We start from the raw sequence: 27312 nt of genomic DNA on the forward strand, positions 1-27312 counted from the left end.
TTGGAGTTTTTGTGGAACATCCTGAACTTACTTCCCAAATGCTTTTTGTTTGGAAACAACACATGCTTTTGCCATTGCAGTTATAAATCCATCTGTTAATCACGAGAAATTTAATCCACACACTTGGAGAGCATTCATCCCAGTGCTATTTGGAAAGAAGTTCATGAACAAGCTGTGAGGGTTTTTTTTTTATGAGTTGGAGCTTTTTGATTTTAAATAAAGGGAGGACTTTGAGCATGGAGCTGTCTTCTTTCCCAGAAAGTTTCAGTCTGGACTTTGAAAGATCTAAAGGAATTCAAGAAGATTGGAGATCAGAATTTATTAGGAAGGGGGAGGGGTCGTGGTGGGCTTTTCTGATGCAAATCAGAACAAAGATAAAACGCCTATTTTCGCCATCAGATTCTTGGATATTTAAAAGTTTTATAATACTCTGTGCTTGTGGGGATATGAGAATACACTCTGTCTAATGAGCTGTAAGTACAAGCTCTCTGAAGGATAGTTTGGCGACGTCTATCAAATACACGTACCCTTTGACCCAGCGGTTCCATTGCTAGGGATTTGCCCAGAAATACACTAGCAAAGATATTTCAGAACACAGATAGAAAGGAATTAGAGGTGACACAGTCTCTAATAGCAACAACTGTAAACAGTGCTCATTATCCCTGTGTGGGGTTACTGTCCAGTCACTTAAGGGAGTGGGGTAGACAGTGGGCCTGATGGTGGAGAATCTGCAACCAGGCACCCCAAGAACGTGGGGAGCATAATCCCATTTCTGTGTGTAGGAAAGAAAGAAATACATTAAAATGTTTTGGAAAGGGTCGATAAACTGCCACTCGATGCAGTGAAGGGGTAGAAGGACAGTGGGTTAGAGACGGCAGGGGCTTATCATTTTATACCTTTTGGTACGGCTTGACTTATTTTATCACGTTACTTTTAGTTTAAAACAGAAATCGGGGGAAACAGCTGGCTTTTACCCCCTTGCCGCTTGTGCCGCCAGCAAGAACCCGTTACTGTTTTAAGAGTGTAAGCTTGATTTTCATGACCAACTTAATGCCTAGCGTTCACGTGTGTGTTTCTTTTAACCCAAAGGACAACCAAGATGGATCGTCCACTGAAGGAATCTTCGTATCCAAAATAGTTGACAGTGGACCTGCAGCCAAGGACGGAGGCCTGCAAATTCACGACAGGATTATCGAGGTATGTGGACACCGCCAGGGTCTTCTGCAGGCTGAATGGCACCCCGTCTTCATCCGGTTCGAGGCAGGGTGCTCGGTGGGGCAGGGAGGCCTCAGCTGGTGACTCTTGAGGCGCAGGAGTCAGACCTCTCCGATCGTGTGGGACCAGACTGGGTGCTGATTGCCTCGCTCTTAAGCCTTTGTTCACGTTCAGTGCAGAGAAGCCAAATTACGAGTGGCTTATTCACGATTTGGCTCTTGTCACGCGGCCGCGCATCTGTTTTGCGTTCTTCCGTTAGAGCTTCGTGTGAAAACCACTGGGGAGTCGTGTGTTAGTTAGAACCAGATGAGCAGTCCCTGTGGTGCAAATGGTGACTCTGTTCAGATCGGTGACCAGGGAGGGGATCACTGTGTCAGCTTTGGAATCACTCTAACGTCCTCAGAGCTCATAGCGCACAGTTATTTCTACATATCCCTCTTTTATGCGTGTCTTTTCTGCCTGTTGTCACTTGTACTAGTTGATTGTCCGAGGACGTGCAGGCAAAGGTTGGTATTCAGGATGGTCACTCGTCTCATCACCGACTTCCTCGTTTTCAATTTTCACTCATCATTTTAAACTTAGGGGCTTTATAGATTTTCACCGGGGGAGGTAGGTAGCTCCCTCCGCCCCGCCGCAGGACACTTTGGAATAGGGTCACACTGTGTCCTAGCATGCTCCGAGTTGCTGAAAGGGAAAGAGTGATTCATGGCCTGCTTGTGTGGGCTCCTGTTGCAAAGTTTGATACAAATGACTATATTTTGCTGGTGGTTTTGACTACGTTGATTGCTCTTTTAATGGGTAAATTATATATATATACGTGGGCTCAATTTGTTGGCTCTCCTATGAGGAAAAAATTAAATACGAGAATTCAGGATGAGTTGTTGAAGCCCGTAAGAAACTCACCCATGGGCCATAGCCATAATATAGCACATGAAACAGGAAACTGGAAAAATGGCACTGTGACCACTGGATGTTTTATGTTCCAAACACACATTTGCATAGCATCTATATTTCTAGAGTATATGTGTGGTCTCTTTCAAACCTTGGACCAAGTGGGAACTCTGACCATGGGATGAGCCACGAGGGAAGTTCCCGTAACCCGCCGGAATGTGGCCATGTGCTTCCAGGGGAGGGAGCGTTGGGGAGAGGATGACAGAGTCTCGCTTTTCTGGTCTCATTTGGATGAATTCTGCAATGTGCAAAGCAGTACACTTCAGGTCAATTTATATCCTTAGGGGAACAGATGGTTATATCTCCCCAAGAAAACAAACTGAACGAGTTAGGGTATAAGAGTTACTTTTCTGAAAGAGTGGATGCAGTGTGACAGTTTACATATTAAAAGGATACTTGGGGGCTTCCGTGGTGGCGCAGTGGTTGAGAATCTGCCTGCTAATGCAGGGGACACGGGTTCGAGCACTGGTCTGGGAGGATCCCACATGCCGCGGAGCAACTGGGCCCGTGAGCCACACCTACTGAGCCTGCGCGTCTGGAGCCTGTGGTCTGCAACGAGAGGCCGCAATACTGAGAGGCCCACGCACCGCGATGAAGAGTGGCCCCCGCTTGCCACAACTAGAGAAAGCCCTCGCACGGAAATGAAGACCCAGCACAGCAAAAATAAATTAATTAATTAATAAACTCCTACCCCCAACATCTTAAAAAAAAATGAGATGGGACGTTTTTATTAAAAAAAAAAAAAGGATACTTGATTTTGTTTTAAGGACATCATTAATACTGCTACATCCCTCTTGACTTTTTGAAGAGTTCTTAAACTTGGAGATCTTTTTGCTGCACGTTTTAGGGTCAATCTTCATATTTCCCCGGTCAGGGGGGTGGATTTTCCCTACCAGGAATTTGCTTGGGCAAGATGCTTTTTCATCAGCTCAAATGCATCCTTACTGTCTTTTTTTCAAGAAAGAGAGAATACATTTTTTTAAAAAATAAATAAATTTATTTATTTATTTATTTTTGCTGTGTTGGGTCTTTGTTTCTGTGCGAGGGCTTTCTCTAGTTGTGGCAAGCGGGGGCCACTCTTCATCGCGGTGCGCGGGCCTCTCACTATCGCAGCCTCTCTTGTTGCAGAGCGCAGGCTCAGTAGTTGTGGCTCACGGGCCCAGTTGCTCCGTGGCATGTGGGATCTTCCCAGACCAGGGCTCGAACCCGTGTCCCCTGCATTGGCAGGCGGATTCTCAACCACTGCGCCACCAGGGAAGCCCGAGAATACATTTTTTGAGACTGTTGTTCCAAAAGATAAGTACAGCTTCTATTGCCAAGGGTTTGGTGGAACAGCCAGTTTCTGTAAGTAATGGAATTTCATTGCTCTTACGTTTTGCAAATGAGAAATGTACAGCTGGGCAGGATTTTCTCTTGGCAAAGGGGGATCTGTGTTTGAAACATTTAGTACGGTTTCTGGTGAGTCACATTCCCCTTTTGGACAGTATGTAAAATATTAATCATGTCCCAGCGTTGAGATGGAAAGAAGGATGATCACAATAGGGAAACAACATATGTGTAATTGCAATTGACACCCCGTGCCCTTCTCCGTCAAATCCTAATCTCTTTCGACATGATACAGTGATTCCCATGCCTGAAAACGATGTTCTCCTGTTCACCTTGTCTGTATCTGAGTTTATTACCAGGCATGAATTTGATTATTTTAAGTGTGCACGTGGGTTCACTAAGAAGAGTCAGCGGCTTTCTAGTTTTCCTCCATATTTCTTCCTTTTCAGAGGAGTGAGCAAACTCCCACTAGATTTTCACCATAAAAACTTTCATCCTGGCAAAAGGAAGCTTATATTAAATCCATAGAGACTGACTAAATCTCGTCCTCAGTGCAGAGTTGTTAACGGTTACTGTGTTCCTACCGCTCTTTGTTCCTTGAGACCGGAGCTGTAGTTCTCACCCACATCAGAGCCAATCACACTCGCCTCGTTTTTTATCAGAAATATTGTGAAATGCCATCGATACTCTCATGAAACGAAATTCATAAATAATATTTATATACATGCACACCTAATGGTAGAACCTATATACTGACATTAATAGAAAAGTAACAGGAAGATCATTTATAATAAAAATAAAATGTATGTATCGGTATGTAAACGCTTGGGCACAGCCGCATTAGAAGACACTGTGATGTTTGTTGCCAGACGCTGGCGTGTCCTTGTGGTCTCGGCACGGTGCACCGGCGACAGAAGTTGCTGGTCCAGGAAGGCGGTGCTGTGGAGTTTGGCACCACAAGCAGCATCGCCGTCCACGATTGGATTTTCCACGGTGGTGAACAGATTGTGGTTAAGATACGGCACAATTAAATACAGTCTTCCTTTGATTTACACACATCTCTGTGTGTGTGTGTGTGTGTGTGTGTGTGTATTTTTTTAAAATTTGTGGTAAAATATACGTAACATAAAATTTTAACCATTTGTAAGTGTACTTTTCTGGGGCATTAAGTACTTTATCGTGCAACCATCACCGCCATCCATCTCCAGAACTTTTTTGTCTTCCCAAACTGAAACTGTAGCCGTTAACTCACCCCTCCTCCCCTTCCCCCAGCTCCTGGCTGCCATCCTTCTGTTTTCTGTTTCTATGCATTTGACTACTCTAGGTGCCCCACGTAAGTGGAATCATACAGTATTTATCTTTCTGGCCCATTTCACTTAGCATGATGGCCTGCACAGTCATCTGTGGACTTGTAGCATGTGTCAGAATTCCATCTTTTTTCAAGCTGAATACTATTCCATTGTATGTATAGAAGTATATACCACATTGTGTTTATCCATTCATCCATCGATGGACATTTGGCGTGCTTCCATCTTTACACTGTGGTGAATAATACTGCTGTGAACATGGGTGTGTAATCTGTATGCATTTAAATTGCAAAAACAAAACAAAACAAAAAACCCCTCAGGGTTCATATGTAAAACAGAGTTAGGGTGTACCCTCAGGTAATTATAAAAAGTTTGTCACTTTACCTTTACTAATGTCTGGCAGGATACGGGACGGTTATTCAGGAAGCCCAATAATTCTTCATTGCCCAAGACTCTGTGCGTTTAGGGCTTCTAGCATCCTTGGTCCCCACCCCAATCCTTGTGACAATGAAAAATGCTTCCATAGATTTTCAGCAGTACCTCGGGTTATGATAAGGACCCCAGGGAGAATGACTGGGGTAGAGATTTGTCTTGTTCCCAACCTTATGATGCGAGGTGCGTTGCTCAGAAGCTCGTTCTTGCATTGTACTCATCTCTCATTTGGCGGTAAGTGAATTTCTGTGACAGTTGTCTGGGCTAAATGCAATGTCCTTTTCTGCTTTGAGATAGTAAATGGTATTCTCCGAGTGCAGTGAAGGCAGGGAGTGAAGCCCTCTTTTGCCACTAACCTTTGTTTTGTACAATCCTCTGTAAATACGTGTTCATCTTGGGAGTGTTATGATTTGAAGACCCAAGCATGTGTTCACAGAAGGTCTGTAAGCTCAGTGGCTTTTGTGTACATCAGTCATTCTCTGTTTTGTTTGTCATTGCTGAAAAGGCTGGGTTACAGGGTTGACGAGAACGGATTAACACTGCCTTCTCTTCCCGAGCTAGGCTACCTGGTAAAGCAAGATTTTACTATTTGTTAGTGAAGATAATGTTCTCCCAGCAACTAAAATGGCAGAGTGGCATGTGAATTCACCTGCAAAAGCATTTAGTTTTAGAAAAAGGAAGACGCTCTTTTTCTTCTGTTAACTTTTTGTCTTGACGTAATTTCAGGCTTGCATTAATGAATTCCTATACAGGCTTTACCCAGATTCCCCCAGCACTAACATCTACTACGTTTACTTTATCCCTTTCTCTCTCTACCCCTATTCCTAAATACATCAGTGTGTATTTTTTTTTAGGAGTAAGACCTTCTCTTACATAACTACAATCCATTTATCTAAGTCAGGAAATTAATATTGGTAGGGCCCTATTGTCTCATCTACAGAATTTAGTCAGATTTCTAATAATCCGTACAGTGTCCTTGATAGCAAGAGAAAACCGCAGATCATAGGTTTTACTGAGTTGGCATCGTTCGTGATTTCCTTTCCTTTAGAGCAGTGGCTCAAGTATTTTGTCTTACATGCTACTGATGTTTTCGAAGAACACAAACTAGGTCTTTTGTGTAACGTCTCTCAATTTGGGTTTGTCTGATGTTTCCTCATGAGTACGGATTCAGGCCATACATTTTGGGCAGGAATACCAAAGAAGTGATAGTGTGTCCTTCTCAGCGCGTCCTGTCGGGGGTCACACGATGCCACTTTGTCCCTTTATTAGTGATGTTAACTTGGGCTGCTTGGTTAAAGTCCTATCTGCCACGTCTCTCTGCTGTAAAGGTATTGTTTTCTCCTTTGTCTTGTATCCTGTCGGGGAGGGTGGGGGGATACTTTGAGGCTGTGGAAATATCTTGCCACGACTTAAACTCTCATACACTGGTTTTAGCACCCACTTATGGATTTTACTTGACTATTATTATTATAATGGTTGACAAATGGTGATTTACTAAGTACATCCTTCTATGTTTATGAGTTGTAAGAAGAAGTGTTCTTTTCCTCCCTGTTTTTTTCTGCCTATCTCCATGTGTCTGTCTGTGTGTTTCAGTGTGGACTCATGGATTCTTATAATTTGGTGGTCACCTTGGCCAGTTTGGGCCAGAACGCGCTCTTTCAAGCTAGTACCTCTGTCCTTTTCTCATGTTTCCATCAGTTTCTGAGCACTTCCTTACTTTGTGGCACCATGAGATGTCCCAGGCTCATCTTGTGCTCTCCTTGCCCCAGCCCTAGAATCAGCTCTTTTTCCAAGTAGCTCTAACTCCATTGAGTGAAGAGTGAGTGGCATTTAGAAACCAAAATATGGGTGCTAGGGTGATCATATATAATTATACGAGGTTATAATTGAGGTTTCATTGTTTCTAGGCACTCTCAGCAGACAGAACTAGAAAATGTAAATATGCACATACACACACAACATTATCATCATCAACAACACACCTCTCTCCTTCTATTTCTCTGTTCGTCCTTTTATATATTTTGAAAACTATGCCTGTATCAGTACCTCTTATTCCAGTCCAAGTCTGCATGCTTAAGTTTCTCCTCCTTCTTTGAAGATTTGCAACTCCTAGAGGAATCCCTTTTGAAATAGTGATGAATGTACTTTCTTCTTTTGAATCAAAACTCTGATCTTTGCTTAGATGTTATCAGTGAAGTAAAAATTGTTGATGAACATTGTTTAAAATATTTCTATATTATTTTTGGTTTGATTTTGGGAGGAAAAATGTGCTCTAAAGTAGGTGATTTTGTAATTACATTTTTCTTTCATTATGGGGTAAGAAAGTCTCGGTATTTCTTGTGTAACTGTATGCAGGAAACCTATTATTGCTCAACAGGCAGAGATATGCACAAGCCATTTGGGGGTGACATTAAAAATAAACACGTGAGGCTATGCTGTTGTCCTCTGTAGTGACTGATAGCCATGGACCACACTCAGCAGAGGAGAGGAAAAAATTCTGTGGCAATTATCCTCCTGAGAAGTAAAACCTGTTTGTGTCAATTTGCAATCTCTGTTACCTCAGTTACACAAATAATCTGTTTTGATGAAAGAGATGTGGTATAATTCAAGCTATGTTGAGAAGATTCTTTTTAAACCGCAAAAATAAGCAGGTTTTAGAGACCCCTTATTAGTAATGGGCCTCAACTCTCCATTTCCAGAGGCAGAGACTAGAGTTTCATCTGAGTTACCAATTTCGGTTGGTCGACAGTGTTGTACCCTGGATTTCTATGTGGCAGGATTCTGAGGCCATGTCTGGATTGAGTGGGGGTGAGTGTGGTGATCATTTAGTGATGTTTACCATGGACACAAGAGAGGAGGGGTGACAGTTCGACTCTGGACTTGTTATCTCTGGCTGGACTCATACGATGTTTTTGGAATGACGACATCATCATTTGGAAGTAATGACTCTCCTTTCATTGGGATGGTGTGTATTTCATAATAATGTATCAGTCATTCTGTTTGATCTTCAGATGTAAAAGAAAGTGGACACCTTTGTTGCATCTCAGTTCTTTTCCCTCCTCCCCCTGTTTAAAGACGCTTTTCACTTTCATCTTACTCTTATAGCCTGTACCATAGCAATAGAAGTTCTGGCAAAATGAAAGCAGCTGATTTCCTTAGTATTAGCAGGCACATGTGGAAGTGGAAAGAGCCCTGAGGTTTCAATGAGGACCCCAGGTTTAGGTTTCTACCAGGTTATTCGCTCTGTGGTCTTAGTATCCTAAATGCTGAGCCTCGCGTGCCTCATGTCTAAAACGGGAAGAGCATTACTCTCTGTCTCCCCTACCTGTCATGCTGTCTGAGTAGAGCAAGGAGATAACATAGGTCAAAGGATTTTTGCTCTTAAGTGCCAATATGCAGAATTGTTTGGGGTTTTTTTTAATTCAAATTTTAGTATCTGATACAAGAACTTAATACCAAAGCCAATTATAAAAGTCAGCAAAATACTTCTGAGATCTGTTTTCCTCTTGTGTGTTTTAGCCAGAATGTAGTGCTGCTGCAAGGTTATTGAGGAAACCTTGAACTGTTTCACGCAGACATACTTTTCAGAATTAACAATGTGACCAATTAATACCAAATATTTCCTCTTTCCTCCCAGTTGCCTTTAAAAAAATAACATTTTGTATTAATTTTTTTCCTAATGACTGTACTGATGTATTGACTTGGTAATATTTATTATTGTTATTTTCTTATTACTGTTTTGCTATAAAAACTAGCTTTACCAAAAAAAAACACTAGGTTTTCAGGGAACATGTTTGTAACAGACATCACTGCACACCAGCCAGATAAACGTTAGGTGAAGAATAAAACATATGGCGTGATGCAATTTGTTTGTTTTAAAGACATTTATGTATATTAGTCTTTTCATAGGAAAACGTACTCGGAGGTAATAAAACATTTTAAAGTTATATATAAAGTCGTAGAGTGGGATTATGGGGGAACTCTACATCTTTTAAGTCATCTTTCTATAATGTTGGGCTTCTCCAGAGAAGTGAGTATTCTTTTTTATAATCCAGAAAACAGTAAAGAGGAAAAACGATGAGTTAGAAGTTTCCTTTGAGTTTTAAGTATCACAAAGCTGACTCCTGCTTGTGTGTTTCCTTTTGTATGTTACTTGTCCTTCTCTTTTCCAAAAGCTCCTAGCAGATGGCCTCACGTATGAGATGGGTGGGCAGCTCATGCTGAGATGCTGGAACCAGGCTGTTGGAAGTTCCTCCCTCCCATTCTCTGTCCAGATTATCAGAGTTTACTTCCTCTTGACACTGTGTACTTCTGTGGGGGCTGTGGCTTCCCAGAAGTTTTAAATCTATTCCCTCATGGTCAACCCTTAGTAAAAAGAGTTATTTAGATCATCCACAAAGCACTTTAAAATAAGAATAAATCAGAAGTGACTGGCATCCCCATTAAATTTCTTGAATAAAGGTTAGGTCGAAAAATTCAATCTTTGGTAATTCCCAGACAACAACAAAACAACAAACCCTTGACAACAGTACAGATAATATACAGTTTATATTCAGTTGTCTTCTTTGTACACCATATCTGGACCCTTATCTTTAAGTATGGGGGTTTTGAGAACAAGAACCCATGTCATTTTTTTAAAAATTAAGTTTTTGTCTTTCAGTCTGTTGGTGTAAGACACAAAGGGTTAGGTGCACTTTTTTTTTTTTTTTTTTTTTTGCGGTATGCGGGCCTCTCACTGCCGCGGCCTCTCCCAGTGCGGAGCACAGGCTCCAGACGCGCAGGCTCAGCGGCCATGGCTCACGGGCCCAGCCGCTCCGCGGCACACGGGATCTTCCCGGACCGGGGCACGAACCCGCGTCCCCTGCATCGGCAGGCGGACTCTCAACCACTGCGCCACCAGGGAAGCCCTAGGTGCACTTTTATCGGACTTGAAAGGTATGTTTGGAATGGTCCGACTTAAATTATCAACAATGAAGTATACGTAAAATAAGCTGTGTGGGAGAGGCCCTGGGAGAACCTTTGAAAGCAGTAGGTCCACATCATTTTGAAAACAAAAACTAAGCAGGGGGCCTATAGATGAGGGGGCTGGGAACAGGAGCAGGGAGAATTAGATTAGGAATTGTCACTGGGAATGACACGCGGAAGACTCAGGTGGACTGGCGGCTGCAAGCGCTGATTTGCAATTACGCCACTTTCACTGAAAACTCCCAGTACCCCAGGGTGGGAAGCTGCAACAGCACGATTTCGTGCAATGGTGATGAATGATTCCCATGAGCCTCTGGGGGAGGGCAGCTGGGATGGGGTTCTCGGCCACACAGAGTGCCACGTTGCTCCAAGAAGACCTTTGGCTCTTCTGTTTTGTCTATTTGTCTGTGTCTATTTTGACAGTCGTTTGAACTGCAGACAGTCTGGGTCCCATCTCTCTTCTCCTGGGGGTAGCTAGCGCTCCCTGCTTCCTTTTTGGCTCTTTTGATTCTCTTAACTTCCATCTTTCATCACTTCCTCTTTTCCTGCTACTCCTCATGAGTCACTTGACAGCTCTCGGGGACCAAGAGAACTGAAAGCCTAAGAGTGTTTGCTTTCTTAGCCACTTGCCACCTCCCCAAAGAGACGTGCCAGTCTGTTTTTTTAAAAATGAGCTAAATATATTTATGTTTTATTTTTCACTATCTGGAGAAACTCTGGGGTGGATTAGAAGTTGCTGGCAGTCACTGTCCAAAGAAGGCAGTGTTTGTTCTTTTCCTGGAATGATTGTTACTAGGACATTCATGTTTCTACACACGTCGATTTGAGAATTTGTTAGCCAGACACATACAACTCCTATTCAGTGTTTATTTTAAAAATCGGGGTCGGGGGGATGCATTATATAGAGTGATCTCTGGTCGTGGCTTGTTGAAAATCTTCATGTTGAGTGAGTTCTCAGGCTCACAGTGGAAGAGAAACCATCAGCAGGCATGTGTTCTACTTGTTGGAGGTGAGTTGTATTCTCCCTAATACTGAGATAGGCCAAGATGCCTAGAGAGCTCATATGTGGTCCCTGGCTCTGGGGAGTTTCCATGTCAGACTGATGGACAGAGGAAGGTAGCTGATACTAGGGCCCTGAGAAAGGCAGTCAGCTGTATAGAGTGGTTAGCAGTCACAGACTCTGGAATCACACCAGGTTTTGAATTTTAATTCTACCATCGCTAGCCTTGCGACCTTGGACAAGTTTCTCCTCACCTCTGAGCATGGCTTTCTTCTGTAAATTATGGACACCATTTAGGCACACCTTGGAGATACTGTGGGTCCAGTTTTAGACCACTGCAGTACAGCACATATCACAATAAAAGGCGTCACATGAATTGTTTTGGTTTGCCAGTGCATATAAAAGTGATGTTTATACTACACTGTAGTCTGTTGTGTACAGTAACGTTCTGTCTAAAAAAAAATGTAACAGACCTTAATTTAAAAACACTTTATTGTTAAAAAATGCCAAACATCACTGATCACAGATCACCATAAGAAATACAAGCAGGAAGAAGTTTGAAGTGTTGCAGATTATCAAAATGTGAGAGACACGAAGCAAGCAAATGCTATTGAAAACGGTGCCAATAGACTTGCCTGACGCAGCGTTGCCACAGACCTTCCATTTGTAAGAAACGCAGTAATCTTCGAAGCGCAAGAAAGGTGAAGCGCAATAAAACGAGGTCTGCCTGTACGTGTATCATAACGTTGCTACAGAAAAGAATATAATGCACGTGTCTGAAAACTGTAAATTTGGCTCCAGAGTAAACACTCCCCAGGTGGTTAGCTTCGCTGGTGGTGTTTCTTGTCATTCTGTGGAGGCTGGGCTGGAAGGACCTTCTAACAAGCCAGTGCTTTGATGACGGTTTTATGGTACAGTTTCATAAACCCCAAATTACAGTTGTGAATAGATAATTTTAATTTGTTTTAGATTTCTTTTCTTTGATTAGTGACCCTTTGAATCTGGATGGAGAAACAGCTATCACCTCCTAAGGCCATATAAATCACGGTAATTGATCAATCAGGAATAATTCTTAGTTTACGTGTTAGTGTGAACCTGGTAATTCATTGCATATGTGCTGATTTCAGTGTTCTAAAAATAAAGTAAAACAATTCATGTTTAATATCAGCTATTTTTAAAGTGCCTGAACCGATTACGATTTCCATTTTTATATGGACTCATGAGGAATATTGGGATTTTCTTGAAACTGTGGAGTTTGTATTTCTTTGAACAAAATCTTCCCTTAAGATGGCAACTCACGTCAACTTCTCTTTAGGGTAACGTTTATAAATTGATGTCAGTGCAATACACCAACGTAGAAAAATTGAGAAATACGGTAAACGGTAAAGGTGAAAATAGAAAACCTTACGGGTGGTAAGCAGTGTCTTGAAAAAACTTTAATCAGTTTGCTTAATCACAGGGTACAATGGCCTACTTGTTAGAATCTGATGAGACATGGAAATTGCATGTGGAACACATAATATTACTTGCTCTAAACCCTAGCTTAAATGAGATGGTAGGAGCACAAGTAAAACAGGATGATGTATGATTTTTTACAGCCATGTTAGTGGATTTCAGATACTTTGTATCATTCTCTGAAATATCTGAAAGAGTCAGTGTGCTTATAGGAACCTTGGGGTGGGGTAATATTAACATATGTTGGGGGCTTGGAATAGAATTGCTGGTGATAAAGGAACTTGAGAAGAGGGAATCAAGCAAGAAAAAAATATGTCATATTTTTACTGAAAGCTGGAAACTCACTATCAATGGAACAACATCTTAATTTTCTTTGGTGACTGAAAGGGAAGATTGAAAGCTAGCAAAAAGATCTCCTTTCCCCTTTCCTTTTAAAGGACTAATGATGGTGGTAACAAAGTTGGTGAAGTTTATCATTTCTCCGTTCAGCTGCCCTGATCAGCATCTTGGTATCTGAAGGACTGATTGCTTTGGTATACGAAGCGGCAGAGTGAAACATGATCAGATAGAGGAAGGACATTAAATGCCGCATCGGGCTGAATCATTTTCAGAGAAACGTTACCTTAACCTTGGTATCTGCGTTTTCATCAAGTTCTAAACCACAGTTAAACTTTTATTAGCCACAAACCTTTCATAGACCGTGTTTTGACAAATAAGATTTGTTTTAGGACTGCTTCGAGAGCTTGTGAAAACTGTATGTATCTATATGAGTCCATGTATGAGTATACATATATATGAATATGTGAGTAAGTGTATATGCCTGAATACATTGACTTCACATGAGTTGCTTGTGAGATTTCGTCTTTATTTTGTATGAGCCGCTCATTGGAGACCCAAGACAAATCGGATGAAGTTTTAAGCTGTTTCAAACGTAGTCCCTGCTTAGTAACCTCTGTTTACACTTTGTGAGAAATGAAAGGAGAATCCTTTAGGCAGGTGGTATTACGTAAAGTGCAGGCAAGGAAATCTTTGTTTTGACAAGGTTATTGAATTACCTGCGAAGCCTATTCATAGGTAAGATTAGGTTAATTTGCCTGACACGTTAAGTACATCTTAAAAGTGAAATTCAGAGAGTCTCCTCTGCTTCAATTTACTAGATTTAACAGAACGTACAGGGAATTACACTAATTCAGAGAGAAGAGGCCAGGGAAGGAAGTTGCTTTTTCCATTGCAATGATATTTTTCCTTTCTTCTTCAGTTTGTTTGAAAGTTAAGTCCATGTAAGGGTTTGTTATTTTTTGCCATTATTAGAACACTAAAGGCATTCAATGTGATCTGTTTGTGGCCTTTTGTTATAATTGATCCCAGTTCTAAGTGATCTTTTAAAACTTAAAATAGTAGAGATTTAAGAAGAGAAAAATCGATGTTTCTGTTCATTCGAAATCAGCTTAGTCCAGTCTTTTTTTTTCCAAGCGTGATGCGTGTGAGAAGTACAAGTCAGAACGGTTATAAAAATAACATCGTGGGCTTCCCTGGTGGCGCAGTGGTTGAGAGTCCGCCTGCCGATGCGGGGGACACGGGTTCGTGCCCTGGTCCGGGAAGATCCCACATGCCGCGGAGTGGCTGGGCCCATGAGCCATGGCCGCTGAGCCTGTGCGTCCGGAGCCCGTGCTCCGCAAGAGAGAGGCCACAACAGTGAGAGGCCCGCGTACCGCAAAAAAAAAAAAAAAAAAATAACATCGTATCATCTCCAGGGAGTACTGATGTTAAACTGTTTCAAGACTATGTAAGAGAGGAAATTAGTCCTTCTGATAGACCCTGCAACAGAGAGAGAATCCACCATCCTCCTTGGAAAATCAGGGTATGGTATAGTCAGTTAAGCCAGTTTAGCGTTTCACGCTGATCGGCAAACCTGAACAAGCATTTCGCAAACTCGAGTCAGTTGTATACCACCTGCTCAGTTTTTGCCTTTCATATACCACCTGTTTTGTTCAACACTTCATATTGTCCTTAAAGCTTTTGTTTCGCCTAGATTTATTTTACAAGGAAACCTATGTCATGATTGCAAGTGGAAAGCCATTTCACGTGCTGTAAACAGAAGGTGACAGTAAAAATAAATACCGTAAAAGTGTAGAGTTGGTCAGTTTCATCTAGATACTGTTGCTTGGGGAAGACTCTGAGCCTGAACCTTGCTTTCTCTTTGATTAAGAGCAGAATTATCCTGTGGGGTTAGAAGTGAGGATGGTGACTGGGAACAGGCCCCAGGAGAGCTCCTGGAGCGCTGGTGCCGTCCTATTCTTCGTCTGGATATGGTCAGTGAATGTGCTCAGGCTGTGCATACGCACCGAGACGTGCACTTTGTGTAGGTCTGTTACATGTAGATAACACTTATTTTACCAAATGGTGTTGGAAACACTTAGGCCCGGATTGACTCTGTCCCCTAGAGGCAGTCAGACAAGTTGGAGATTGACAGTGGGATGCCTTGCGCATCCTGTCCCTCGGGTCCTTTTATGCCACCTCCAATAAGGTCAAACGCTCCAGGCTTCACCTTGCCCACTGCTGCCATTGCCAGTCTGAGCTACACTTTGTGTAGGCGCTTGAGTTTGGTTGGTGGAGGGATGAAGGAGCTCTTAGAAGTTTGAGTCCACCACAGGGAGGAATAATTTCATCACTGGTAAAGAATTTCAGAGGCAGAAAGGTGAGTAATCGTGTAATAGGCCAGACATCAGGGAATGCGTCTTCGATACAGTTTTGTTTTTATAAAGTTTTGAAAATCTGTACTACGTTTCTGCATTCCAGTTGTAGCTGTGTATAGTGTGCCCGTTTGTCCATCGATGCAGCCCATAGATACGTAAGTCCTGCCCCAGCAGCCTCTCCTGCTACCCTGCTCTTTGAAAGAGCATTTTGCAAACTTTTTTGGCAAGAAATATGCTTATATACAACTCGGTGCAGCACTCACTAACGTGAGCAGGTCCTGGTATATGTGTCTAAAAATTGAGGAAGAAGTTCATGAGAGATGTTTATCCTTAGGACATGCAGAGCTGTCTGGTATTTCTGTTTTATTCTTTCTCTTTTAATGCTGTCTGCCACCGAGTGGGTTGATTTCATGGCTCACTGAAAGGCAGTGGCCAGCAGTTTGGAAACATTCCTGTGGAGGAAAGAACTGTACGTTCCATGTTAGCAGCAGATGTTTCTTTCTGACATTATGCCCTATTGATGGCCCATGTGAGCCCCAGCCTCTGGCCGAAGAATGGAGTCAGATCTATTAGGATATATGACTGTATTGACAAAAACTAAGCTCCGCTCCCTGTCAACTCTCCGCTTATGAACTTCCTGCCTGAGGCGAAGTTCATGGACTCTGCAGGCCACCAGCAGATGGAGGGCATTCATTAGAGGCACTGGCGTCATAATGGACTAGCAACAAAGGGGACCCAGGTCCAGCCTTTGGAAGCCTAACTTGCTTCTACGTGCGAAGCTTTGGCGTGCAGGGTGATTTCCCCTCACTACACGTTGAGGAAATGTGTATCTGCCTGGTGTCTGATGTGGATGCTTTTTTTGGTGTTTTCTGTGGGGCAGTTTGTCAGCTATACCCACTATGGCTTGTGAATTCAGCCTCTGTTGGGCTCTCCTGAGGAGGAGGGCCCCCTGGGAAATTGACTTCATGATGGAGGGACTAAGGCGGGTCCTGCTTGAGTGTCAGGTCCTGAGAGCAGGGCCGCATCGGTTGAGCCCTGGATTTGTAGTGTTCTTGGGGCCTGGCCCGATGCCTGGTGACTTGGAAATAGATTTTCAAGTCACATGACCAGCTTCTGAGGGTAGAACTGCAGGAAGTCTAACATTAGAAGCCTTAAAGGCAGGTGGCAGTATGTCATGAGGTCTTGGGGACATTTGAGACTTTGACAACACCTCCTGTGGACAGGTGGAATCTACCAGCTGTCCATACAGGAATAGCACCAGCTGAAAATAGACGTATCTCCTGGTGCCGGGGGGAGCTTAGGAGTAGGGTTCCTTTATCGGGAAGCAATATAAATGTAATGAGATCCTAAGAAAATCAAGAGTTCAATTTTTGATATACCACGTTGGGTTTTATAAACTAAACTTTAAAAAAAATCTCCTACATTTATGAATTCCAGACTTTATATTTTAAGAAAACATTGTTTTTAGTCATGTTTAGCAGTAAGATATAGGAAGTTGTGTCTTCTCTGGTTAACTCAGTTTCTGTGAGATAGAGTATGAGTTTCGTTTAACAGTTGTGGTCTTTGCTTACGAAGCTGCAGGCTTTGCCACCATATTTGGAAAATGTTTGACATTGGCCACCTCTGTCCTCTCATTGACTTCGGTCTTCGCACCTGTAGGACCCACGTTTAACAGCATGAAATCAAGAGCAGCTAAGTTCTGGAAGATGCCTTCACCCCCTTTTCTTTTGAGTGTGTCGTGTTTTTAGATGAATGTTTAGCCACTGTTGTTGCCATGGAATTTTTATGCCTGTTCCGGGAAATAATTCTGTTGTTTATCAAAGCAAGTTGTCAGTGAAGCCATAATTCGTGGTAGGACTTTCCGAGGGCTCCTTTGGAGGGAAATGCACGTTTAGAGCACTAAACAAAGGCCTTGGGAAAGGCCTTCATTGCTTCTTGCCCCCAGATCACACCCAGGATGATGAGTGAGATGATGTTTGCAGCCCAGCATAGTAAACAGATGTATTTTACCCTTTCACTGTTATCTTTGTGCTAAAATGTTTGAGATATGTGTTCTGTGCTGTATTAGTGAGAAAAGACGACAAGCTGAAAATAGATGAATGAGCTTGGGATGAACATACACACACTACTATACATAAGATATTTAGATAACCAACAAAGGACCTACTATGTAGCGCAGGGAACTCTGCTCAGTCAGTATTCTTTGATACCCTATATGAAAAAATCTTAAAAAAATGAATATATGTATAACTGAATCACTTTGCTGTACACCTGAAACTAACATAACATTGTAAGTCAACTATACTCCAATAAAATTACAATATTAAAAAATGAATGTCCTCATAGAATTAACATTAAGCTAAAAACAATGCAAATGTGAATAAAAATGAAGAAATCAGGTAGAAATGGCTTCAGAGACAGTTCCTGCTCTGTTTTTCAAATACCGTTTGCTAGCAGAAACTTTAAAACGTGAATTCCTAAGCTCTAAACTGCTAAGACTAATACAGAGCAACTGTCTTAATTTTTCCTTTAAACCCTTGAGCCAAGAAGGGAAACCAAACTGGTTTAGAGTCGGGCATTTGCTTGTGTGTTGCCATGCCAACCAGCTCAAGAGTGAAAATGTTCTCTCTCAAAGGTGGGCACAGCCTGGACTCATTAAAAAGGGTTTATTTTGAAAAAATAATTTTTTGTGAAAGGTTTCAAACGGAGGAGATAAAACGAAAAATCATGCAGTTTCTCTCACCTTTCAGGATGTGGGATGGCAGAATTCACTCAATGGACATTTTAAAAAATAAGTGCTCTCTCTCTTGCACCAGTTGAAAGGATCACGGGCAGCTCTGTGCATAATTAGCCGCTTTTGTTAACACATGTCAGTGATGTTTGAATGCATCTAATGTAACATTTTGCTTAGCTTGGTGCCCAAGCAAGAATGCACAATATTAGTGAAAGAATGCAAAATAGTATCTGTATTTGCTTTAGAGGAACTGCCGTGAAATGTTCTTTAAGGACATCCTGTAAGTAACGCTGGAATCCAAGACAAAATAACTCTAGAGATCTCGAAATAGATATTTAAAGGACCTTTAAGAAAAGTTTTTAAACAATAGGTTGTTTTCATAGCAATAATTTTTTCTTCTTTTCCTAAATGAGTTTTTATTTATTTTCTTACACACACACACACACACACACACACACACACACACATTCAGTGGAGCATCTGATTAAGAAATAAAAGTTGGTAACTTCTGCTGAAAAAGTAGCCATCGTCTTAATTGAGGAAAATGTGTTGTTGGCACTCAAGTTCAACTCCTAAGCAAAATGGGTCTATCTGCCATTATCCTGTTTCCTCGGCACAAGTGGCTCTTTTTCTCTTTTCCTTCTTTTTTTCCCTCCTTCCTCACTTCACCCCGCCGAGATACCTGAGGTTCAGTAGCTATCACAGAAGATGCTTCTGTAACAAGGATGCCAGATTCTGCTCATTAAGACCATTGAAGCAAACTCTTGGGTTATAAATGGCCTGCTTTTTCTTCCTTCCTTCCTTCCTTCCTTCCTTCCTTCCTTCCTTCCTTCCTTCCTTCCTTCCTTCCTCCCTCCCTCCCTCCCTCCCTCCCTCCCTCCCTCCCTTCCTCCCTTCCTCTCTCTTTCTCTCTCTCCCTTCATTCCTCCCTCCCTCCCTTCCTTCCTTCCTCCTTCCTGTCTTTCTTCCTTCCTTCCTTCCTTCCTTTCTTTCTGTCTCCCTCCCTCCCTCCTCCCTTTCTTCCTCCCTCCCTCCCTCCCTTCCTTCCTTCCTTCCTTTTCTTTCTTTCTTTCTTTCCTTTCTTTCATTCCTTCCTTCCTTCCTTCCTTCTTTCCTTTCTTTCTTTTACTTTCTTTCTTTCTTTCTTTCCTCTCTTTCTTTTCATTTACACCAAACAGAGGGAATGTCCTGGCCTTGTCAGAGACAGAAAAGAAGTGCTGTGGCCTTGAAAGTGAAAGTATAAAGCTAATTGATGGTTTAATGTTACAGACCACCTACGAGACAGAGCTCGAACTTGAGGTCTTTTCGACCTTTAAGGAGACAGAAATGCCACTTTGCTTTTAATTTAGGGGAGTCCTGGAAGAGGTAGACACATGGCTAGATGTGCAGATTAGAAATAAGTTATTTTTATGTGACATTGGGGTTGCCTGTATGTTTAATAAGCTGGTCATAGGATTCTCCTGATCAGGATCCGTGAGACCTTTCATTCCATCATAAGCTAGTGATGGGCTGGCTTGTGTGGGCTAGGCCTGGCCACTGGCAAGGGCTGCCCCCTTGGGGTGCAGACTCCTGGGGTGGTCCAGTGAAGGACTGTTTCAGGTGGGTGCAGACTTGAGGCCACCTTGTCCTTTTCTACATGGGCCATTTTTTTCCCTCCATTTGGGTCAATTTAGTTTGGGATGCTGGAAGTGCTTATGGGGGAAGGAGAATCTCCTGGCTGATGGGTCTCCTTTGTAGAGTGTAATTGGTGGGACACACGGGGAGAGATGGGGGGAGAGTGCTGCACGTCCCAGGTGGGCTAGTTTGGGATGTCCGGGTAAGTGCACACCTGTGTACCCAAGTGAAAAGGTCTGGGAACCAGTGCTGAGAAAATCACCCGCTAGGCTGAGGCTGCTTTAGCTAGTGTGGTTCATTTGTTGTGACATGGTCCGCACAGACGCTCCTGCAGAAGAACTTACTTCTGTAAACTCCTGCCACAATCTCAGCATTAAGCAGCAGTGTGTGGAGTGGATAAGGGTAAGCTAGCTGCTTGAGTTGGGAGCCCAGCTCTGATACAATTAGCTGTGTAGCCTTGGGCTAGTTACTTAACTTCTCTGGACTTTTGTTTTGTGGTCCGAGAAATGAGGACTGTGGTGCCTATCTCATTAATTGTGTGCAGATTAAATGAGTTACTATGTCTCAAGATTTTAGAAGCTCTTAGAAGAGTTTTTAGTACACAGCAAGTATTCAGTGACATTTTTCATACTACGTCGTTCTTAGTGGTGGTTGGCATTTGTTGAGTACCTACTATATATCAAGCAGGGAACTTCATTATCCTAATGGGTCATTTCATTTAATTCTGTCCACAGCCCTGCAGTAGCAGGTAGCGTTGTTCCCACTATAGAGCTGACACCACTGAGACTCAGGTGAAGGGCTTTATCTGGGGACTCACAGCTGGCAGCTGCGGATGACAGGATCCACATCCCCATCTGACTCTCTGTGTGCTCACCTTGATGTCACGTTTCTGCCCAGCCAGATCCCATGTCCATGGAAAGTGGGTCGAAGCCTCATTAAGTGAACAGGCGTACAGCAGAACTATATATGTGTATGTTTGTATATATATAATTTATTTTGTTTTAAAAAGTTATTTTAGTTAATGTAGGCATAAAGAATAATGGGAATTTGCACACAACGAGTTGCCGGCAGTGACCTCACTTGAAGGATAGGAGGGGATAGGTGCTGAGACCTTTTTATCGATATTTATTAAAATATACAGTTCTCTTCTTAACTAACATCTTTTATTGAATTACCACTGCCCAGGTCGTAAAGTTATGTGTTGTTGCTACAATCACTGAGACAGTAGAAGTTTTAAAACAAAAAGGTAGATCTCCACCTACCTTCCTCTCCTCTCCCTCCTCCTGTGTTTGAGGGAAGTTGTGTTTCAGCCTGGGACATGTTCTGTGAATAGAGAGAAAAAGAAACACACGCACACACACGGGATGTTACTTTCTTTTCTTCTTTAGATGGTTGTCTTTACACAGTGAAACCCTACTGTACTCATTCTTGGGCTTGCTTTCTTTACGTTGTGTCGTGCACAGGCCTCCAACAGTTACACAGATAACCCCTCAGCTTTAATAATGCATACTGTTTCATCACACGCATGTGACCCCAGCTTATTCGATGCCACATGTATGGATACGTCCTTCAGTTATCTTGCACTTTTTGGACCTGCCAACATTGCCGTCATAACATGCCTGTGGTTGTTCCCTTTGGACCTGGTCCTTGGACTCCAAAAAGCTGATTGTGTGCTGTATATATTCATATGAGTATTGAGATTTTATTTTCCACAATGAGTAAATGTTTCTTTGTAATCAGAGATAAGACTTCCCATAAAATACATAGAATCAGGTGATCACACGTTCAGACCCCCGCACAGACGCACCACACAAACCCCAGGGCTCGGTGTGGAAAGATGGAGCTTCCAAAAGCAGAGTCACATTAATTCAAAGGCTAAAGTAACATAGTTCGGTGTTCGTTGGTGATATTGTGGGGTTCTGTAGTAAAAGATAATATTTAAGGACATATGCTCACGGCACAGGGAGTGTTTTTGTTTTAAAAAGGGGAGAAATTAGTAAACGTAGTGAGCAAACCATCAGTTCTATTTGCCTACTCAGCTGCCTGGGAGAAAGCCGCGCGCGCACACGCGCTCGCGCGCACACGCGCTCGCACTCACACGCGCTTGCACTCACACGCATGCTTGTGCACATGCTCATTCACGTACACACACGGTTCTTTGTACGAAGAAGAATCCCGAAGGAATGTTGCTTATGCTTTTGCATAGGCCTGTTCTTCTGCATACGAGAGTATGTATGAACTTTGAAATTTTATACTTGGGTAAACCTCAAGCCCCAGAATTCGTACCCCCTCCACAAAAAAACGGCATTTTACTAAAATAAAAACAGTTGCTGGTTGCTTCTGATGTGTTATGTGGAAGCTTTGGACTGGATACTGCAAAGGTGGATGTATTGTATTTCAGAATTCATTGGAGGTAAATTTTATTGTTACGAAGCAAGGTATAATTCAAGCCAGTCTCTGGAAAAATAACAACAGTCACAAAACATAGTCATTTATGGAGAATTACCAAACCACAGAGATGGTATGTGAAGAGGTCCATGTGCATATTTTGTTTCATTTTCTTTCATCATACTGAAGTCAAGATGAAAGAAAAACCCTATTTTGTGTCTTAGGCTGGTTGTCAAGAAGTTGCCTTATAGGTGAAACGGCCGCAGAAGAGGCCCCGTGTTACTTGAGTAGCTACGCCATTTGGATGGAGTCCAGTCCAGCCCTCTCCTCTTTGTGTCGGATTCCACTCTGTGGGGAATAGTGACATCACAGGATCATTTTGAGTCACTGATGAATAAGGCATCATTCAGAGTGATGGGAAGTGCTGTAGGCTTGTTAGGGAGAGGAACAGGCTCCAGGCTGACCTGCTGGCCTTTCTACCTGGGCCCACCTGGCTGTGTGAGCCGCTGGCATGAAGAGGAGAGGACTCCTCTTGAGGACGCCCTCCCCTGTAAGGATCTGATGAGAGTTCTGGGGTTTTTTGCCAAAAAATGCATACTCTCATCTTCTCCCGTTCCCTCTCTCTCCCTCATGCGCGCGCGCACACACACACACACACACACACACACACACACACACACACACACACACACACACACACACACACACACACACACACACACACACACACACACACACACACAATTTCATGGGACACACAGACTGTTTGGAACCCATCCTTGAGCCCCCTGTTAGAGATTCTTAAGTTTGCAGTGTCTAGACAAAGCTCTGAAAATCATTATTCTCCTTCAGCCAAGATCAACTCAGTCCTAAAACAGCCTTTCCATTTTCCAACTGGATAAAGGAACATCCACAGGAGCACTGCCCAAAATAAGGACTTGAAGGTAGGAGGTATCAAACACCACGGAAAATGATAGATGGTGACTCGGAGCGCTGGGAAGGACCTTCCTTTTCTGGGATAAGTTTATCTGGAGTTATTGCTTCTCCAGTGAAATTTGACACATAACTTTTTCTCTACGGGTCTGAAGGAGCTTAGTCTAATATTATGAGGTAAACATGCCCCCCACACACACACATTCTGTACCTAATAGTAGATCCCGCGGACCAGACATTCTACCTGTCCATTTAGGGTTGGGGTCACATTAATAGTTTCCAACCACCGGGAGCTCCAGGAACAATGGTGCCGTGATTTATGAAGTGACCTCTGAGTTGTCCTGTTGTTATAGTCGGAATGTCAGTGGCAGGTTGCTCATTTCTTAGGAGTGACGGCACCTCTCATGCAACGACAGTTTTCGACGTGCCTCGTTCAGAAAGGCTAGTTAAAGTTTAGGCTCTGTATAAATTTGGGCCAGTTTTCAATACCTGTTCACCTTTATTTTCTCATCCAAAAAAATAAAAGTCACAGTAGTGTTTTTAAAAATAAGTTTGTTGGGGGCTTCCCTGGTGGCGCAGTGGTTGAGAGTCCGCCTGCCGATGCAGGGGACACGGGTTCGTGCCCCGGTCTGGGAAGATCCCACATGCCGCGGAGCGGCTGGGCCCGTGAGCCATGGCCGCTGAGCCTGCGCGTCCGGAGCCTGTGCTCCGCAACGGGAGAGGCCACAACAGTGAGAGACCCGCGTACCGCAAAAAAGAAAAAAAATAAGTGTGTTGGGTCAGTAAATGAAAAAAAAAAAAAAAGAACATGAAGTGTTTGCATAGGCCTTGGCATGTCTAAAGTGCTGAATAACTGGTAAATGGAATCGAGGACCATTTATTATTATCTAGTAGTAGCTGTTGATTGGTCTCAGGCCACACAGAGTGGGGCCTTCCGGGATCAGTGTGCCTTGGAAGATTTGGGTCTTCAGAGTTGACTCAGATGTTACCTACCGAGGGATGGGGCAAACTACTGAGTTAGTTTGCAAAATCTAGGGAGTAGGGACTGGCCAAGTGGGACCGTGTTTAACCGTGTAGCTCTCTCTTCGCCAAGAACCCATGCAATTGTTTTTCCCACCGTTCGTGAATGAAGAAAAGAATTCTGTAGCAGAATCTATTTTATGCTCACTGAAGTATGAATGGTTCTCATATCCAACAGGAAAGAGCAAGAAATGGCAAGGGATGCAGGCTTCTCATCGGTCGCCGAAGCAACTTGGATTCTCGGCTGCTCTTAATTTATCTTTTAAATAAGGGAGGAGAATCCTCCAGATGCTTAATGTAGCGACAGATTTTTAACACTTCACCAATCGGTCATTCTCCTCCCCCGTGCCCTTAAATTTCGTTTTGGCTGGCCTTTTTTTTTTTTTTTTTGGTAACTCATTCTCACTCTCTTTTCCTTTCACCTAAATATTTCCCCCTGAAGGAATCTTAAATTTCCTTGTCCTCTGTGAAATGGGAATAATTAAAGTAACTAAAGGTACTCCACAGGAGTAGTTGAGTGGCATTCAGAATCCCAGGAGTAAACAGACGGCACACCTGCAGTGGGATAAGTCAGGAGAGGTTAGTAAGACGCATCTTTTCAAGGGTATGGGAAGAGTGTAGGGCAGGGGTTAACACACTTTTTCCATAAAGGGCCAGATAGTAAATATTTTCAGCTTTGGGGGCCACATTGCCTCTCTTTGAGCTCAACTCTGCTGTTCTGGTGTGAGATCAACCAGGGACAGCACACACCTGAAGGGATGTAGCTTCCAATAAAACTTTATTAACAAAAACAGGCTTTGGGCTGGGTCTGGCTCATGGGCCATTGCTTGTTGACCCCTAGTGCCAGGGACACTTAGGTGATGGGGCAGTAACCTGGGCTAGGAGCAGTGCTGTGACCCGCTTCGGTTTGAAGGGCAGGAAGGAGGTACAGAAGCCAGGAGGAGAGGGCACTGTGGAGCGGGCTGCACAGACAGGAGCGCTGGTCTCTGGAAAGATGCTACTGTGGAGAAGCCACTCCACAAGGAGGACAAATATCCAGGTCCTCTTTCTCCTTTGTTTTTTCTTCTCCTCTGCTGTGACTGAAGCCAGCTGAGCAGAGGGGCCCATTAGCCTGTTCTGTAAAGGGAGTCCTCCCTGGGAATAAAGATCAGGGTGGGAAAAGGCAGCCTCTCTGGCAGGTGGAGTTAATGGGGTCCGGCACCCAACACACTTAGCATGGATTCTCCCAGCACCAAGGGCTCTGTAAACATTGTTTTCCTGTTTTTGTTTATTAATCCTAGTAGTCGTAAACACCTGCATCTCTGATTACATGTAGGGTTTGCATGCATTCTTTCCATTTACAATCTAAAGGGTCAGTGAGTAAAGAGAGCATGAACAGAATGTTCCCTAGAGACCTACTCAATGCAGAAGTTCGTCATGTAACAGTTTCTAATCCCCTGGGCCAGTCACGCACTCCTCCGGATTTTTCATTCTGCAAGGATGCTTTTGGAAAGACGTTACACTAAGCTCTCAACTGGACTTTGAGAGCAGGGAAACCGTGTTTGCCAGAAGGAATGAATGGAAATTGACCTTCTATCGAATGAGACGTCAGTGATGCATGAGCGAGTGCTTCCATTTACGGAAAGTATTACTTATGTCCCAAAATATCACATCACATTTCAGATTAAAGTGAGGCCAGCACAATGAATGTCTTGATAACCTTGTAGTCCTCACTAATAGACACGTCGAAGATAGGTGTCTTGAAGATGCGTGTTGTGCTTGGTTTATCCTGTTTCTTTTTCTCTTTTAAAAAAATTATTTTTATTGAAGTAGAGTTGTTATACAATATTATATGTTATATAAGGTGTATATTAGGGTGATTCAGAAATTTTAAAGGTTATACTCCATTTATAGTTATTATAAAATATTGGCTATATTCCCCGTGTCGTACAATATATCCTTGTAGCTTATTTTATACTTAATAGTTTGTACGTCTTACTCCTTCACCGCTATACTGTCTCTCCCCACTCCTGATTTTTTTTTTTTTTTTTTTGCTCATAATTCAGTTTCGTGGTGCTTTCTCTAGAAATTGTACTTACCTCTAGGACCTTGACTTCTTTATTTGCAGCTCTTAACTACCACTCTAAATGGATAGTAACCCACACCAACAAGATGTCAGTTCTTTAAAGTCCACTTTTGCAGGAACCGGGGTAAACGGGTCTTGATTTCTGTCAACAAGTATATCTAGTCGGTGAGTTTAAACACACAAAATAATAAAAGGCTAAAGGTCGATGATCTCAGCAGGCTTTCCAGGGAATTTATGTTTGGTGTCGATGCTTGTATTCTGACAAATTATCTTGAAAAGATAATTTGTTAGTATTCTGGACCTTAGAATTCTCCTTGCATCATCCTGAAAACTTGTTTCTCTGCATTTTTGTAGTTTGGATCACTTATTTATTTTTACATGCAGAGAAAGGCACATGGAGAGTGCCCGCTAAGAGCCAGGGCTGTGGCATCGTTGTTTGGCGCACTGCGTCCGGGAAAGCTATGCAGCTGTCTTGATTTGTAGATTGGTGGTGGGGGCAAAATGCAGCTCAGATCTGGAAGATGCAGTTTGCCTCAGCCTGTATCAGTTATTTAGGTAGGGGACTGTCCTTTTAATCAGCTTTATTTTTCAGTGGCTTTGGTAACTCCTCTTGTCAGGTATGTCAACTGCATTATTTTAATCAGTCTCACTTTGGACTTGGTTCATCTGTCCTTAACACCTGCTAGAGCTCAATTCCCCAGTTTGAGGTGGCTGGCAGGGTGCGGTAAAGAAATGATTTGGGCGGGAAATAGGTGACTCCCTACCCCAATGTGCGCACCTATGTACGTGCGGGGGCATACACACACGTATAATTTTTTCTAAAGGACATATAGTTATTCCTTGCAGAATGATAGATACCTAAAGGTGACTTAGTTGAGGCTTTCTCTCCTTTTCTTCCCTCCCTTCCTTCTTCATCCTGATGCCCTTCTTCTCTCTCTCTCTCTCTGTCTAATATTTCACCCTAACTTTCAGATTACATCACTCTTCAAGTGTTCTTGGCAGTCAAACCTACATTTAAGAGCGTTGCTGCAGAGTTATGATACAGAAACTGATTTTGATCAACACACATAGAGAATTGTAGAAACAGTAGGATGATCCTTAGGGACCAGTTCATTCTGTCTCCTCCTTGTGTAGTGAGAAAATGGAGCCACATGGAGCTGAAGGACCTGCTGATGGGTGGCAGAGCTGGGCTGGAACCAGGCTTTACTGTC

The 27312-nt window shown here is 42.9% G+C and overlaps 1 protein-coding gene across 1 annotated transcript in view; it reads left to right on the forward strand.

Annotated features, from left to right (window-relative positions):
* The window catches only part of PDZRN3 (PDZ domain containing ring finger 3), a 246620-nt gene that overhangs the window by 21200 nt on the left and 198108 nt on the right, over positions 1-27312 (forward strand). Inside the window, exon 3 of the mRNA XM_060161340.1 lies at positions 1090-1197. Coding sequence (XP_060017323.1) covers positions 1090-1197 — 108 coding nt within the window. The remainder of the gene's footprint in view (positions 1-1089; positions 1198-27312) is intronic.

This window comes from Lagenorhynchus albirostris, chromosome 10, assembly GCF_949774975.1.
Source record: "Lagenorhynchus albirostris chromosome 10, mLagAlb1.1, whole genome shotgun sequence".
NCBI lineage: Eukaryota > Metazoa > Chordata > Mammalia > Artiodactyla > Delphinidae > Lagenorhynchus > Lagenorhynchus albirostris.